Here is a 17,925-nt window from a genome sequence, read left to right as displayed (position 1 = left end):
TAAATGATTGGAAGGGGAAAGTTATCCTTCAAATAAGAAAGGTCAACCATGGCTAGAACAGCCAGAGGGGGTGGCCTGCAGTGGATTAATACCATTGTAACTCCCATCCAGATGACTGTGTGATAAGGTAATCGTGGCCTACTAAGGGGATTGGTCAGTTTTGCCTTAAAAGAGAGCAATTCCAGAGCAGGGAAGAGGAGCCTGCCACCACCAAGGAAGGAGAGACCTGCTAGCAGAGACCTGGCAGCAGGAAAGCACGGTGGGTTTCCTGGCCCATGGAGAGAGAAAGCTGAGTGCCTTTGGGTAGAGACTGAGGGCTAGGGAGAGACATGCCTGCAAGCACAGCTGGGGAGAGGCTGTCCTGATGGAAGAACTGTATCCTGAGTGTTCCTGAACCTGAAATGTTAACTGTTACCTCCCTAATAAACCCCACAATTGTAAGTATGGTCTGTGAGTTCTATGGGGGGGATGGTTGGTGTCAGAGTTGGTAAAGATAGTCCAGAGAGGAGGTGTGTCTAACCTCCACCTCATAGGAATGAACCTTGGGCTGTTGATCTTGGTTCTCCTTCCCCCTTGTGGAGTTGGAGGAGGTCAGACACCTCCCCCAAGCTGTTTTTACACTTGGGCTACCAAGAGTATCTTTTAAAATGAAGTACCGGGAACTAAATGAAATACTCCAGATGCGTTAACAATTTACAGTACATCTAAATAGTACCTAAGTGGTGTAAAATGGGTATTTATTTTATAACCATGTAGTTTTAGCTCATCATCAGAAAGTAATCATTTAAAATTCTGGGTCCTTTTCACATAAATTGCTTTCAACCCATGTATGTCCCAGTCTAAACTATTTTCATTAACCATTAACCCATTGGCATCAAGTCAATTCTGACTCATAGCAACCCTATAGGACACAGGAGAACTGCCCCATAGGGTTTCCACGGAGCGCCTGGTGGATTCGAACCGCAAACCTTTTGGTTAGCAGCTGTAGCACTTAACCACTATGACACCAGGGTTTCTGTTTTCATTAGTATTTAAAATTTTATTATCATCCCCTTTCCCAACCCCAGCAGGAAATCAATACTCTGAAATTGGTGCTTTTCATTCTTATTTATTTCCTTACTCTGCAACTATACAGGAAACCCTGGTGGCATTGTGCTTAAGAGCCACAGCTGCTAACCAAAAGGTTGGCAGCTGGAATCCATCCACCAGGCACGCTTTGGAAACACTATGGGGCAGTTCTACTCTGTCCTACAGGGTCGCCATGAGTCGGAACTGACTCAATGGCAATGGGTTTGGCTTTCTGGTTTATAACTACGTGTGTATTTTAAAATGACATACAGTACTGTTACCATGTTTCACAATTTTATATAAATGCTACCACAGAGTATGCTTTGTGTAACTTGCTTTTTTAGCTCCATTTGTTTGAGATTTGTAATTGTTCATAAGTAAGGCTGTTTTTACATTTTCATTGCATATGGATTCCCCTATGTAAATACACCACAATTTATGTACCCATTCTTTACTGATGGACATGTTCAATAATGCTATGAACATTCACGTCACTTAGAGCAGTGCTATGCAGTGTGGTCCATAGACACAGTGCAGGTCCAAGAGCTATCTGTTATCCATCTTCAGAGATAAGCTGCTTATGCCAGAATATAAATGAACTTCATTACTAAACATGCTGTTTAGGTTGACTTTTTTCCCCCCATAGCAAGACTTTCTCAATGAAGGAAGCATTGTGTTGATTTACATTCTGATACAAGTTCCTTCTCTCCTCCTGGACTTGTTCTTTGAGGAGTAGCACTGTCCTAGAGAATAAGATCAAGAATTTCTATGGGGCATATACTTAGGAATGGAATTACTGACACAAATAGACTACCAGCCAAAAGGTTGGCAGTTTGAACCCATCTAGAGGTACCTTGGAAGACAGGCCTGGCAATCTGCTTCAGAAAGGTCACAGCCTTGAAAATCCTATAGAGCAGTTCTACTCTGCACACATGCAGTCGCCATGAGTCACAAGTGACTTGACAGCAACAACAATAACAGAATATTTACTACACAGCTATTACAGAGTTATTCACCAAGTATACCAATTTATATTTTCACTTGGCATGTCTCAGTATTTGTCACTTCACAGCTTTACTAACACTTGGTAAGGGTGTCAAACTTTTAAGTATTTTTGACAATCTGATGGCTTTAGCTTTCATTTCCCTAATTACTAGGTGAGACTGAGCAACTCTTCATATGTTCATTGGTCATTTGGGTGGGGTTCCTTTTCTCTGAATTGATTATTAACAGTTTTTGCCAAACTTTCTATTTTGATTTGCTTTTCCCTTAAAGATTTGCAGGAGATTATAATCTAGGTATTTCAGCTATAATATAGCACATATTTCTGGTAAATCTTGCTTCTATAAAATTGGACACTAAAAGTAACAGGTCTTACAGGGAAAAAAATCAAGTTAAAAGCAGATCGCTCACTCCAAGGCAACTGTGCAACCAGAACAAAGATGTGTTGCATTCCTAATAAACTCTACCGGAAATACAGGATGTTAAAAAAGGTGACCTTAGCTTAACAGAAAGGATTAAGGACTGAGGCTGCTGGGTTATGGAGACAAAAACACGTGCATGTAATCTGAAAACTACAACCTGAGTGCTTCCATGGCCTATCTGGACTAAAAGTAGGAAGAATGAATGAATAAGTATTATAGTACTCAATTCTCCCACAGCTTGTTGTAGTAGCATATTTGCTTTCATCTGCTGCTTTCCGATGGCGTAAAACATTAATGTGCTGGGAAATAAATATACTGTGTACGAACCATTAAGGTCAGGCATTACATTGTCAACATTCTCCCATTTACCAGCTGCAATGAGTTAATTTGCATTAAAAAAAAGTCACTTAAGCACAACCGACTATTTCAGATACCAAACCTGTGCTGTTAAGTGTTGGAAGAGCCTTTCGCTTTTTTGCAGTGTTGTGATGTAAGTAAGTTTTAAAATTTAATACAGCTAAACTCAATCTTTTAAGATTATTTTTAAGGTGGAGGGGGGGACATCTTAGACCAAAAATTATTCCTTACCTGGAGGTAAAAAACATTTCCCTATATTCTTTCCCCAACACTTTAGATCTTGCTTTTCTAAGAAATGATTATTTCAAATGTGAAATGTGGGGAAAAAAACTGAATCTATCAATAACTTAATAGTTTCCAGCACTATTTATTGAGTAGATTATCCTTTCCCTTCTACACTGTAATATCACCTCCTGACAGAATCAAATTTCCCCATTTTTTTCATTTATGTAACAAATACTTAATAGCATCTGTTGTGTGTGAACACTTTCCAAAATTTAACTCTTTAAACCCTCATAACAATTTTGTGAAGCAGGTACCATTATCTTTATTTTACAGATTGAGGGTGGGAGAAAAACTAAGTAACTTGACCAAGGGTCACCCAGTCAGTCAGTGGAGGAGCTAGGACTCAAATCTAGGGACTCTTGGCTCCAGAGTCCATGCTCTTAAGTCCCACGCTTTGCTGCCGCTTCACACATGCAGGACTGCTTTATGGACTCTCTTCTGTCCAACTGGCCTATCCATGTGCCATTCCCACACTGTTTTCATTAATACAGCCTTATGATAAATGTATTTGTATAGGACAAGTCTTATACATGGTTTTTTTCTTCATGAGCATCTTGACTGTTTTGGTTTTTCATTCTTTGATCCATATGCATTTTAAAATGAACTTAACAAATATTAAAGAGTTCAGATTTGACTGTAATAGCATTAACTTTACAGATTAATTTGAGATGAAGTGACCTCTTCCTATTCACAATATGTTACACCTCCACATTTATTTTAAGATCTCCTATCTTTTGGAAAACCTGGTGGCGTAGTGGTTAAGAGCTATGGCTGCTAACCAAAAGGCTGGCAGTTCAAATCCACCAGGTGCTCCTTGGAAATTGTATGAGGCAGTTTTACTCTATACTATAAGTAGGAGTCAACTTGACGACAATTTTTTTTTTTTTTTAAATAATATCTTTTGGTGCACTGGTTAAGAGCTCGGCTGCTAACCAAAAAGTCGGCAATTTGAATCCACCAGCCGTTCTTGGAAACCCAACGGGGCAGTTCTACTCTATTCTATAAGGGTTGCGATGAGCCAGAATTGACTCAATGGCCATGGGTTTGGTTTTGGGTTTATAATACCTTTTCATAAAGTTTTAAATTTTTCTCTAAAGGAAAGTCTTGCACATCTTTTTGTAAGATTTATTCCTAATTATATTATACACCTAACCATTTCTGTTGCTGTCAATCTTATTATTGTAAAAAAATACATATTTTCTTTGTTAACTGGGATATAGAGTGCATCTGATTCATATGTTGATCTCAAATCTGGAAACCCTGCTGAATATTATTTATTTTAATAATTTATCTAATATTTATTCTTGGCTTTTGTTTTAAAATCAATACGTAAGCATAAAATTTTAATAAAAACTTTCTCACATTTATTTCTCTTTCAATTTGTTAGTGCGCTGAATTACGTAAATAAATTTTCTAATAAAAAAATTTTTTTTTTTTTTTTTTTTAATGGTTACATCTTTGCATTCCTAGTATAAATCCAATTTGGTCATAAGGTATCACCTTAGATATCATTGTTGGGTCTGGAATGCTAATTTTTGTATATTTGTATCTATGTTCACAAATGAGAGTGATTTCTAATTTTCTTACTGTCCTTGTTTTTTGGTATCAAATTTATACTATTCTCATAAAAGTAGTGGGCAACTTTCCCTTTTTTTTCTATTTGGGAGAATTTAAGACTGATGTTAATGGTGTTCCCTAGATGTCTGGTAGAGCTTGCTGTCTCTTTAAAAAAAAAAAAAAAATTGGTGTTTCTGTTTTGCAAGGTTAGTCTTAATAATCAAGTGTAATACAATTATATTTTAAGGGTATTCTCTATTTTACATTTTTAAATTCAAAAGCATAATTTTTCACAGAATCTTCCTATTACATTAAAATCTCTGCTGTGTCTGAGGTCATGGGTCCTTTTTCTTTTCTATTTTATTTTTTCCTTTTAGAAGCAATCTTGCCAGAGGCATATCTATTTTATTAGTCTTCCCAAAGAAACAACGTTTGGCTTTGTTGGTCTCCACTGTGTCTTTTTTATGTATTTTCGGCTCTATTTTTTTTCCCATTTTCTTTGTGTTTATTCGGCTGTTTGTGTGTGTGTGTTTTAGGTGAAAGTTTACACAACAAATTAGTTTCTCATTAAACAATACACAAATTGTTTTGTGACAACAGTTGCCAACCCTATGATGTGTCAACACTCCTTCTCCACCCTGGCTTCCTTGTCTCCATATGTCCAGTTTTCCTGATCCTTCCTGCCTTTTCATCTTTGCTTTTGGGCTAATGTGCCCATTTACAGTCTTGTATACATGACTGAGGAAACCTTGGTGGCATAGTGGTTAAGTGCTATGGCTGCTAACCAAGAAGTCGGCAGTTCGAATCCGCGAGACGCTCCTTGGAAACTCTATGGTGCAGTTCTACTCTGTCCTATAGGGTTGCTAAGAGTCGGAATTGACTTGACCACAGTGTGTTTGGTATACATGACTGAAGTATGAAACACATTCCTCACATATATTATTGTTTGCCCTATAGACCTGTCTAATCTTTGGCTAGAGGGTGAACCTTGGGAGTGACTCAAGTATTCAGTTAAAAGGGTATCTGGGAGCCATACTCTTGGGGTTTCTTCAGTCTGACAGACCAGCAAGTGAATTTGAATTTTGTTCTACATTTTTTGCCTGCTCTGTATGGGACCCTCTATTGTGATCCCTGTTAGGGCAGTCAGTGGCGGTAGCCGGGCACCATCTAGGTGTTCTGGGTACAATCTGGCAGAGGCCGTGGTAGTTGTGGTCCTTTAGTCCTCTGGACTTTTAAAAATGGCATGGGGGTGTGGTGTCTGACCTCATCCAACCCCACGAGGGGTTAGGAGAACCAAGATGAACACCACAAGGCTGACTCCCATGAGGCAGAGGCCTGACAAGCCTCCTCTCTCCACCATCTTGACTAATTCTGACACCAACTGTCCCTGGCACACCATTCTCTACTTCTCTGCTAAACCCAACCAGATTCAATAATTCATTGCAATGGGCACCCAGAACTCAAAGACCATAGTCATGATTATGGGGTTTACTATAGGCGAAGTAACAGTCACACTTCAGGCTCAGGAACACAAAGGATACAGTTCTTTCATCAGGACACCCTCTTTCCAAGCTTGCTCGCAGGCATACCTCTCCCTGACCCTATGCCTCTCCCCAAAGGCACTCAGCTTTCTCTCTCCGTGGGCAAGCCCACCACGCCATCTCCTGCTGCTGGGTCTCTCCTGACACCGCTTCTCATGGACTTCAGGGCTACAGCTTGCTTTCTCTCTCTGTCTCCTGCTTCCAGGAGCTTCTTAGCACAGGGATCTCGGAGCCAAAGAATGTGTTCTCTGCTCCTGGTGGTTCTTCCCTGGTGGTGGTAGAATCCTTCTCTCTCCTCTGGAACTGGCTCTGTCTTAAGGCAAAACTGACCAATTCCCTTGGTGGGCCACAATTACCTTATCACACAGTCCAGCCCAATCACCTGTGTGTGAGTTCCAAGACCATGGCTAGAAAGCCAACACAAATGTAATCAACTGCACCCCAGGCCACCCCCTGGCTTTTCCAGCCATGGTTCTTTGATATTTGGAGGATAACCTCCCCTTTCATTTTACCAGTCCAAAACAGTCATTACAATTAGTCCATCAATAGGGCAATGAGTCCACAGGGCGAGGTTACTCAGGTACCAACCCACTCATGTTTGCCGCAAGTGTTCATCTGATCTGGTCAGGCTCTCCAACAGTTTATCTTGTCTTCACTATTTCTGGCCTCCGATAAAATTTAAGTGAGAGGATTATTCCCTTGTGCAGAGCCTCAAGAGGTATCAGCATAAGCAAAACCTTTAAGGGACTTTAGGTTCGGCCACTGTACTCCAGTCCAGCAGTGCCTCTTTCACACTTACAGCTTCTACAATTACAGTTTTTACAATCACAACCCTGTTAACAATCAACACTCACAGATGAATCATATAATCCTATCAGCATTTTTTCCCACCTTCTCCCCAAGACCCATCAGAAAAAGGGAAACTATTTAGTGGGGATCCTCCCTCATCCCCCTCATTTTGACTGTAAGCACACTCATGCAAGCCTGTAAGCCAGCCACTTTATTCCTTTATCTCCCCCCATTTTAGACAGCCCATGTTTAAATTGCCTGTCCCTTTCAAACCAGAACTACGGAGACAAGCATAAGCATGTTCACTGGTCTTGAAGAGTCTTCAGCTCCGGTTAGAACTCTGAGTGCATACATCCATAAGCAAAATCCAGGACAGCCATCAAGTTGCAGCAATCTACACCAGGCTCACAGTGTTAAACATCCTTCTCTTCATTTGGTTGGGTTCTGGTCAGCTCATTCCTAGCCATCCAAGCTAGGTCACTATGGGTAGCAGCCTCAGGCTGGAGAGTTCACACAAACCTCCCACCAATTCAGACAGCCCTTTCACACACTCTTATCCATAGGCCCCTTGGGCTAGGTCAACAGGTTGCACCTGTAAACTGCAGGCGTCCAGTGACTCCTTTTATTTCTGACTAGACAGCCCTTCCAATAAACCCACTGCCGTTGAGTCAATTCTGACTCATTGTGACCCTATAGGACAGAGAAGAACTGCCCCATAGGGTTTCCAAGGAGTGCCTGGTGGATTCGAACTGCCGACCTTTTGGTTACCAGCTGTAGCACTTAACCACTACGCCACCAGGGTTTCTGGGGTTTCCAATAGGCACTGACTTTTCCTGCCTTGATGCATCCAACAGCAAACCACTTGCTAGAAATTAAAAAAGCAGAACAGCCACCTTTTTTCTGTAAGTTCTTTCTTCAAATGCAAATCTTCCATTCTCTCAGCAGTCCTGGGTGGTTCAGCATGTCTTTTCAAATGCAAAATCTGGGTGGGGCTCAGGTTTTCAAACTAAGCTTCCACTCTATAGACAGGGCTATTGGATTGAAACAAAAAGCCTGTGTTTCCCCCTATAATACCCAATATTCATTTCTAGCATACATTTAGGTCTGTTTTACAGCACTAGGTAGGAGAAACATTCAGTATCCATAGTACCTTCCGATAAATGCATAAGCATAAACACACAACCCTTTCAAAAACATTCCAGTTTAACTACATCTTAACTAACCACATCTTAACTATCTTCCCATTTATCTGCATATGGCCTTGGACCTCTGGCTGGGTGGAACCTGAAGACCCTGGCCCCCTATCAATCATCCTGCTTATCTGGCCTGGTTTTGGCCCCAGGCTTCTCCAGGTGGGGCTTTTCTCCCTTCAGCTGCAACATAACCTTCCCTTCAGCCATTACAGGCAACAACAACCAAAAAAAAAAAAAAAAAAAGCAACCATCCAAGAATCAAAAGTTTCACTTCCCAAGCCCCTTCATTCTTTCTCTTAAAAAATTCTATGCTTCCGTGAGTCTAGAGGCATTGAAATGAACCCCACTTCTAACGCCAATTTTAACAATGGCATACGGGCGGTGACCTTCTCCAGCCTCTCACAGGCTGACTCCCATGAGGCAGAGCCCAGATAAGCCACCTGGGTGGGAGTTAAGACCATGGCTAGAAAGGCCACACAAATGTAATCAATCACACTGCAGGACTAATCTTTTACTCTGTCTTTGGTTTTCTTCACTCTACTTTGCTCCAGCTGGGATGGGACAGTAGACATATCTTAGATGGCCACTCACAGGCTTTTAAGATCCCAGATACCACTCACTGTAAATTTTCTTTTAGAAACTGTGTTAATGCCAATTGAGCTAGATGTCCCCTGAGACCATGGTCTCCAACCCTCAGCCTAGCAACTCAGTCCCTCAGGGAGTTTGGATGTGTCTGTGAAACTTCTATGACTTTGCTTTGATCAAGTTGTACTGATTTCCCTAGTACTGTGCACTGTCTTAACCTTTACCAAAGTTATTACCAAAGTGTTTTTCCCTCCCCATTCCTCTTCTTCAAAGATTGTTTCTGTGTGTAAACCTTATCATGAGTTTTTATAATAGTGGTCTCATACAGTATTTGTCCTTTTGTGATTGACTTATTTAACTCAGCATAATGCCCTCCAGGCTCATCCATGTTGTGAGGTGTTTTGCATATTCATCATTGTTCTTTATTGTTGCATAGTAATCCATTGTGTATGTCCCACAGTTTATTTATTCATCCACTTTTAAAAAAAAAAATTGTATTTTAGATGAAGGTTTACAGAGTAAATTAGTTTCTCATTAAACAATTAATACGCATATTGTTTTGTGACACTGGTTGCCAACCCCATAACACGTCAATACTCTACCTTTCTTGACCTTGCGTTCCCCACTGCCAGCTTATTTCCCTAATATCTTAAGTAAGAAGCTTGGCTTACTGATTTCCAGCCTTTCTGTCCATTCAATGCTAACATTTAAGGCTATAAATTTCCTTTCAAGGGTCACTCTAGGTATACCTCAAAAAGTTTTGATAGGAATTTTTCCTTTCATTATTATTCAGTTCCCAGTATTTTTAAAGTTCCATATGGTTTCTTCTTTGATCCACAAGTTGAAACTTGTGTTGAAACTTCCTGTTATGATCATGGATTTATCCACTCTTCTGATAGTTGTATAAATATTTTATTTTGAGACCATGATATTACGTACACAGAAAAATAGAACTATAAAATTATATCTTCCTGATGACTTATACTTTTTATCATTATACTCTGCTTTCTCTATGCTTCTCCTCTGCCTTTAAATAAAAATCGTCCTTATCTGTTTTATTGGTGTATAAGTTATAATTTTTCTATTCTTTTAGTGGTTACCTTAGTTTTTTATATAAAATTTTTCCTGTGTTGCTTCAAAAGCAAGAAGGCTGAGAAACCAGATAGGGTTAGGAGGTACAGAGACTTGGCTGAAAGCTCAGCTCTGCCGTTTTTTAGCCATGTGACCTTGGAAAGTGATTCCCTCAATTGTAAAATGAGGCTGTTACAAGGGTTACAAGAAATAATTTATTTAAGAAGCTATGGACAATGTCTGGGTCATAGTAAATGCTTAACAAATGACAGCTTTTTGGATACAAATGGATGTGGGCTCAAGTTTTAGTTTTAACAGGAATGAGAAAAAAAAAGCCAGGTGAGGGGGAGTTTCAATGAAGATGAAATCTGTACAGCCCTAAGGACAACGTCTAAAACTGTGAAAACAATCTGGTACACTAATATCCACTTCGTTAACATCAAAACAAACTTACCCTTTATGGTATATGCATAGACAAGGCAGTCGTGCTATAGTATCTCCCTGCTGCAGTTCTTCAAGGCATATTGCACATTCTCCAGCATCTTTACTCAGTACATCCTCTGAGGAAAGAGAAAATAAATTCAGGACAAAATTAACTGTCAAGCTGAAAAAAGATTTATGTGAATGCTAATTTATAAAAGGTAGTGATTCCATCTTACTTGGCATATTTTCTCAGAAACACATAAAATAACTCAGAACTCATATTTCATATAATACTCATAAATCAATGAATAATCTTTACTTATAGGCAGTATCTCTCATTTCCACTTACACCCTATTGGGTATTACAGTAAGCAAAAACAGTACATTATCTCCCAGCTTCCACATGATTTTGCTCTAAAACATTAAATCAGTATTTGGAATTTATTTCCTTTTTCTAGGATTCAATATTAATCCGGTGCCAAGATAATTCAAAAAGATTATTTAGGTGTCATGTGGCTACAAACATAATGGAAATAAAATACTGATACTTCAAATTCAAAAAAAAGATAAAGAAACTTAACAGATTTTTGAATATGAGACTTTTACAAAGCCAACTAACTCAAGAAAATGCAAAGGCAGACCAAAGCTTTTGTGTAGATTCTGAAAGAAACTTCTGGAAAATTGAGGGTTCAGACATTGGCTGCAGCAATTCTTCATAATCTTTTTCAATGACAATGCTAACCCTACCCCAGACAACAAACAGAATGACTTCCAGAAGGTCCTGCAGGGTATAAAAACTCTATGGAGTATTTAAAATATTCCTAGGGTAAATTCCTTTATGGAGCGAAAGCTCCTTTTCAAAAAGAAGTTAAATCAATTCATGTTTTATACTGAAATTGTAATTTAAATTGTATTTTAATATTAAATTTTACTTTTAAAAGAAATCTCACTTAAAGTGGAGTGTATTAGACAAATATGCTTTGTGAAATCTTTTTAAATGCAGAATAACTAAAACATGCCATTATTGAAGGTTATAGGTAAACTGCTCAAGAATAATCATTCTCAGTATGCTTAGAGAATGAAATGCTAAAGTATGAACATGAAATATTAATCTCTTCTACAAATAAATTATTGTCTTTGGAAATAAAGATACAGTAAGTTAAAGTGTAAAGACTATGCACCAATCTCTAAATGCTGAAAGACAGAGAAAGATATGGAAGTATTTTAAAATTAAGTGTCTGTCTGATCAATTCCTTTACCTCCTTAAAAAATAAAAAATTAATTTATGCACATATCTGTATTACTTTCAGGAAGAAAAATGCATTCTGTATGAACTGGCACCCTTAGTTATACACTTTTAAGATAGCATATTCAAAGGAAACACAGACCCTCTTTGGTTTGTAGAAAGTAAGGTATCAGCAGATGATTTATCTATGGGGCTAGAGGGGGGTCCAGGGTAACTTCTGCAGAATAAGGAGAGGCCTCAGGAAGAAGGGTTTATGCTTATGGATTCTAGGGAAGTTGACAGGGGTAATTTGTAGTGCATGGGCTGATATATCACAATCAGAGACTTAAGCGTTAAAGTATCAAAACACAAAGATGTCACTTTGAGGACTAAGGTGCACCTGACTCAAGTCATGATATTTTCAATTGTCTCATACGCATGCAAAAGCTGGGCAATGAATAAGGAAGACTGAAGAAGAATTGATGCCTTTCAATTATGGTGTTGGTGAAGAGTATCGACTATACCGTGGACTTCCAGAAGAACAAACAAATCTATCCTGGAAAAAATACAGCCAGAATGCTCCTTAGAAACAAGGATAGCGAGCCTTCGTCTCACATACTTTGGGCATGTTATCAAGAGGGACCAGACCGTGGAGAAGGACATCATGCCTGGTAAAGTAGAGGGTCAGCAAAAAAGAGGAGGACTCTCAACAAGATGGATTAACATAGCAGCTACAATAATGGGCTCAAATACAACAATGACTGGGAGACCGGTGCAGGACCAGGCAGTGTTTACTTCTGTTGTGCATAGGGTCGCTATGAGTCAGAATTGAGTCAATGGCACCTAACAACAATACTGGGTGGCACACAGGCTAATATATCATCATCAGACACTTCGGCAGAAAAAAAAAATCTCTGGACAAGAAGATGGGTAAATGAAAATGCTGTTTATCCTTGCTCCTAATTTTCTTCCCCTGATCTCAATTTTCCTTCTATTGTTCTGGACAGTGTCCAAAGGAATACTCACAGGTAAAATGGAATATTCACAGAGAGGAAACCAGTTTAAGGTAAAGCACCTACACTAGGATGATAGCAGTGGGGTGGGGGTGGGGTGCGGAGAAAAGGATCTGAAGGAATAACTCAAAGGTCTTAGGAAAAGCCTAATTCCAAACAATATGGTATATTTCCACTACTTAGAATTTTTTCACCACAATATATATCACATCCTAATAATTACATGATCACACAACGGAATACTACGCATCGATAAAGAACAGTGATGAATCCGTGAAACATTTCATAACATGGAGGAACCTGGAAGGCATTATGCTAAGTGAAATTAGTCAGATGCAAAAGGACAAATATTGTATAAGACCACTATTATAAGATCTTGAGAAACAGTTTAAACTGAGAAGAACACATTCTTTTGTGGTTAGGAAAGGGGGGAGGGGGGAGAGTGGGAGAGGGTTATTTACTCATTAGATAGTAAATAAAAACTATTTTAGGTGAAGGGAAGAACAACACTCAATACAGGGAACGTCGGCTCAGCTGGGCTGGGCCAAAAGCAAAGAAGTTTCCTGAACAAACTGAATGCTTCGAAGGTCAGCAGAGCAAGGACGGGGTTTGGGGACATCTAAGTCAATTGGCAAAATAAATTCTATTAAGAAAACATTCTGCATCCCACTTTGAAGTGTGGCATCTGAGGTCTTAAATGCTAACAAGCGGCCATCCAAGATGCATCAATTGGTCTCAACCCACCTGGATCAAAGGAGAATGAAGAACACCAAGGTCACAAGATAATTATGAGCCCAAGAGAATGAAAGGGCCACATGAACTAGAGACTTACATCATCCTGAGACCAGAAGAACTAGATGGTGCCCGGCTACAACCGATGACTGCCCTGACAGGGAGCACAACAGAGAACGCCCCTGAGGGAGCAGGAGAACAGTAGGATGCAGACCCCAAATTATCATAAAAAGACCAGACTTAATGGTCTAACTGAGACTAGAAGAATCCTGGCGGCCAGGGTCCCCAAACCTTCTGTTGGCCCAGGACAGGAACCATTCCAGAAGACAACTCATCAGATATGGATTGGACTGGGCAATGGGTTGGTGAGAGATGCTGATGAGGAGTGAGCTACTTATAACAGGTGGATGCTTGAGACTGTGTTGACATCTCCTGTCTAGAGGGGAGATGGGAGGGTAGAGGGGGTTAGAAACTGGCAAAACGATCACTAAAGGAAAGACTGGAAGGAGGGGACGGGCGGACTCATTGGGGGAGAGTAAATGGGAGTATGCAGTAAGGTGTATATAAGTTTACATGTGAGAGACTGACTTGATTTGTAAACTTTCACTTAAAGCACAATAAAAATTATTTTTAAAAAAGAATTACATGAATATAATTTCTACAATAACCATCAAGTCAACCACCAATTTTTGTCAAATACGGCAATGATTAAGATTCACCATTAGTTTTATGTACTACCAAGTTGGGCGGGGGGGGGGGAAGCTTCCATTAAGCCATGACACAACATTGATTTTAAGACACCTCCCATTTTCAGAGCTGTTTAATGTGGAGAAAAAATCATGTCTCAGAATTGATGGAAGAGAATATGTATTACATTTTCTACTTTTTGGAATACATTAAAAATGGATCTAGATTTCAGTCTAAATGAACCATCAAATCTCACTTAAATTTAGAAAATGAGATAAACCAGCTTTTAAAAAACAAAGAAAAAATACTGCTAAATTTCTGCCATAATAAGCCTATCAGATTCTGAACACCAAATAGAAATAAGTAGAAGTTCACTAAATACAGAATTTTGAATGCACTGCTGACAGAAAAATAACTGTCCTACAATACTTTTATGTTGACCTATGACTACCAGGTTTTAAAAAAATCTTTTTGAGATAAGAATGTCATTTAAATATTTTACCCTATTCACAAGACATTTTATCTACAGTATAACAAAGACAAGTCCAATATGTATATTAGAGTTAACAGAATGACGTATTTTTTAAATCATGTTCTTTTAAAATTAACAAGGAAAAGGATATCCCTTAGATGTTCTGCAGACACTAAAATTAAAAAATTTTTTTAGTTTAATTTAGATTACTGTATTACTGAACTCAATTTCACCAAGAGCTCCCTAAACCCAAGTAATAAAAAATAATCAGAACTGTATTTTCTGTATCAAAAAAGGTACGCCTATATACCAACGGCACTGGGTGCTTGGATTTATATACAAGAACATGCCAAAGACATTAGTTTCAATGAAGGAGCTGCCAAAAATTAACTGTGAATAGCTTCCAGTGAAATCATCTCTGCTCGGAAAACTAAAAGCTAATGTCAACACAATTAAATTTGTAGTCACTGTTCAAGTGCATTTTGATAACTCTTGAGAGTTAGAAGACAGTTCACTCACTGCAAGACCCCACGGTTCCTGTCTCAAAGAGCACATGCTTAATCTTCTCACTTTAAAGTCTTGTTTCCAATAGAATCTGTCTTTGTATGTTTGAAAACATTTTTCAGTTTTGAAATTTTTCACTGTGCAATTTGATTAATTTTTGCTTATGGGGCGGGGGGATGTGAGAGTCTCCACATCTCCCACCCCTATTATGATGCTGTTGTTTTTCATTCAAAGGGCATTTTTGAGCTTTTGCCTTCAGAGAGGGAACTAGGTTTCACAAGTTATTAAAAAGTTGTTAGTGACCTGATACAGTCAGTGTTAAATAGGGCCTAAAACACCATTTAATCCAGGGCACAGAAACACCTTCAAGACAGTTGGGAAAACATTATTAAAAATATTTAACCAATCAGTTAATAACATTTATGAAGATATGACCCACAGGCATTAAGGAGTCAGAATTTTAGGACTAGAATACATTTGGGGCAAATTACTAACTAGCCAAAACTGGTATCAAAGAAGCAAAGAGGCAAACTCTAACAGGTTTAACTATCAGTTGATTAGTCTGGATTCCCCCTCCACCAGCAATGATCAATGGAGACACACTAGGTTTGCAACCAGGGAACTACAGTTACACTGCCTTTTCAAAACTGGTGTTCATCTACATAAACATCTGGAGCAGTAAAAATTAAATGAGTGTAGTATTCATCAGTCTAACTCCTTGTCTTATACATATTGTCTGCATTAATGTAGATGTATTGAGCAGATAGGAAAAGAAGAGCTAAAAGACTGGAACAGAGCAGGGATTTTTAACCAGAGGTGGGTATTAGAATCAGTTAGGGATTCATTCTGTCTCAATGCAGAAAAAGCAATTACAAATACTGAGCCCCACCTTCTGGAGATTCTGAAATATACACCTGCCTCAGAAATGCAACTGCTATCAAGGAAACAGCAATGTTCAAGTAGAAAGCATTAAGATCTCAAGTTGAAAACTTAAATATGAATTTCTATTCTCACTACTACTTAGCTGTATAACCTCAAAAATCTTAGTTGACCTTTAAGTTCCCTCTTCTTATTTAATATTAGTATAATAAAGGTACACAAAAGACCATTAAAGAGATGAACTTTTTAAAACCTGTTAGAAAACTTTATAGTTTGTATTATTAAGAAAAAAAAAAACTACACAAAAGATTAGTTTTCATTATCGTTATTATCAGGAACTACTTTATAGACCTCTCCAAAAAAACGAATTATTTTTCTTGTCTCTTTTTCTTCCTATCCCAGTATTCCAGTTGTTTCAAATTTATACAAAGTCATCAAATAACCCTACGGCCACCACAAAGGTCTATGGACTACTCCTGACACAGCCATTTCTACAGACCTATTATAATTGCCCCCTGCGTATCTGTCAGTTTGTCATTCTGTGGAGGCTCGTGTGTTGCTGTGATGCTGGAAGCTATGCCACTGGTATTCAGATACCAGCAGGGTCACCCATGGAGGACAGGTTTCAGCTGAGCTTCCAGACTAAGACAGACTAGGAAGAAGGACCTGGCAGTCTACTGCTCAAAAGCATTAGCCAGTGAAAACCTTATGAATAGCAGCAGAACACTGTCTGATATAGTGCTGGAAGATGAGCTCCCCAGGTTGGAAGGCACTCAAAAGATGACTGGGGAAGAGCTGCCTCCTCAAAGGAGGGTCAACCTTAATGACGTGGATGGAGTAAAGCTTTTGGGACCTTCATTTGCTGATGTGGCACGACTCAAAATGAGAAGAAACAGCTGCAAACATCCATTAATAATCGGAACCTAGAATGTACGAAGTATGAATCTAGGAAAATTGGAAATCGTCAAAAATGAAATGGAACACATAAACACCGATATCCTAGGCATTAGTGAGCTGAAATGGACTGGTATTGGCCATTGTGAATCGGACAATCATATAGTCTACTATGCTGGGAATGACAACTCGAAAAGGAATGGTGTTGCATTCATCGTCAAAAAGAACGTTTCAAGATCTATCCTAAAGTACAACGCTGTCAGTGATAGGATAATATCCATACACCTACAAGGAAGACCAGTTAATACGACTATTATTCAAATTTACGCGCCAACCACTAGGGCCAAAGATGAAGAAAGAGAAGATTTTTTTATCAGCTGCTGCAGTCTGAAATTGATCGAACACGCAATCAAGATGCATTGATAATTACTGGTGATCAGAATGTGAAAGTAGGAAACAAAGAAGAAGGATCAGTAGTTGGAAAATATGGCCTTCGTGCCAGAAACAATGCCGGAGATCGAATGATAGGATTTTGCAAGACCAATGACTTCTTCACTGCAAATACCTTCCTTCACCAACATAAACGGTGACTATACACATGGACCTCGCCAGATGAACACACAGAAATCAAACTGACTACATCTGTGAAAAGAGACAATGGAAAAGCTCAATATCATCAGTCACAACAAGCCCAGGGGCTGACCATCAATTGCTCATATGCAAGTTCAAGCTGAAACTGAAGAAAATCACAGCAAGTCCACAAGAGCCAAAATATGACCTTCAGTATATCCCACCTGAATTTAGAGACCATCTCAAGAATAGATTTGATGCATTGAACACTAGTGACCGAAGACCAGATGAGCTGTGGAATGACATCAAGGACATCATCCATGAAGAAAGCAAGAGGTCATTGAAAAGACAGGAAAGAAAGAAAAGACCAAGGTGGATGTCAGAGGAGACTCTAAAACTTGGTCTTGAGAGTCGAGCAGCTAAAGCAAAAGAAAGAATTGATGAAGTAAAAGAACTGAACAGAAGATTTCAAAGGGCCTCTCGAAAAGACAAAGTATTATAATGACATGTGCAAAGAGCTGGAGATGGAAAACCAAAAGGTAAGAACATGATCGGCGTTTCTCAAGCTGAAAGAACTGAAGAAAAAATTCAAGCCTCGGGTTGCAATAGCGAAGGATTCTATAGGCAAAATATTAAATGATGCAGGAAGCATCAAA

The 17,925-nt window shown here is 39.0% G+C and overlaps 1 protein-coding gene across 1 annotated transcript in view; it reads right to left on the bottom strand.

Annotated features, from left to right (window-relative positions):
• ZNRF2 (zinc and ring finger 2) overlaps positions 1-17,925 on the bottom strand; it is a 116,964-nt gene that overhangs the window by 7,044 nt on the left and 91,995 nt on the right. Inside the window, exon 3 of the mRNA XM_010587431.3 lies at positions 10,325-10,430. Within this exon, the coding sequence (XP_010585733.3) occupies positions 10,325-10,430 (106 nt within the window). The remainder of the gene's footprint in view (positions 1-10,324; positions 10,431-17,925) is intronic.

This window comes from Loxodonta africana, chromosome 8 (genome assembly GCF_030014295.1).
Source record: "Loxodonta africana isolate mLoxAfr1 chromosome 8, mLoxAfr1.hap2, whole genome shotgun sequence".
NCBI lineage: Eukaryota > Metazoa > Chordata > Mammalia > Proboscidea > Elephantidae > Loxodonta > Loxodonta africana.
Note: the sequence above shows the minus strand (reverse complement) of the source record. Positions and strands in the feature narration are given on the sequence as shown.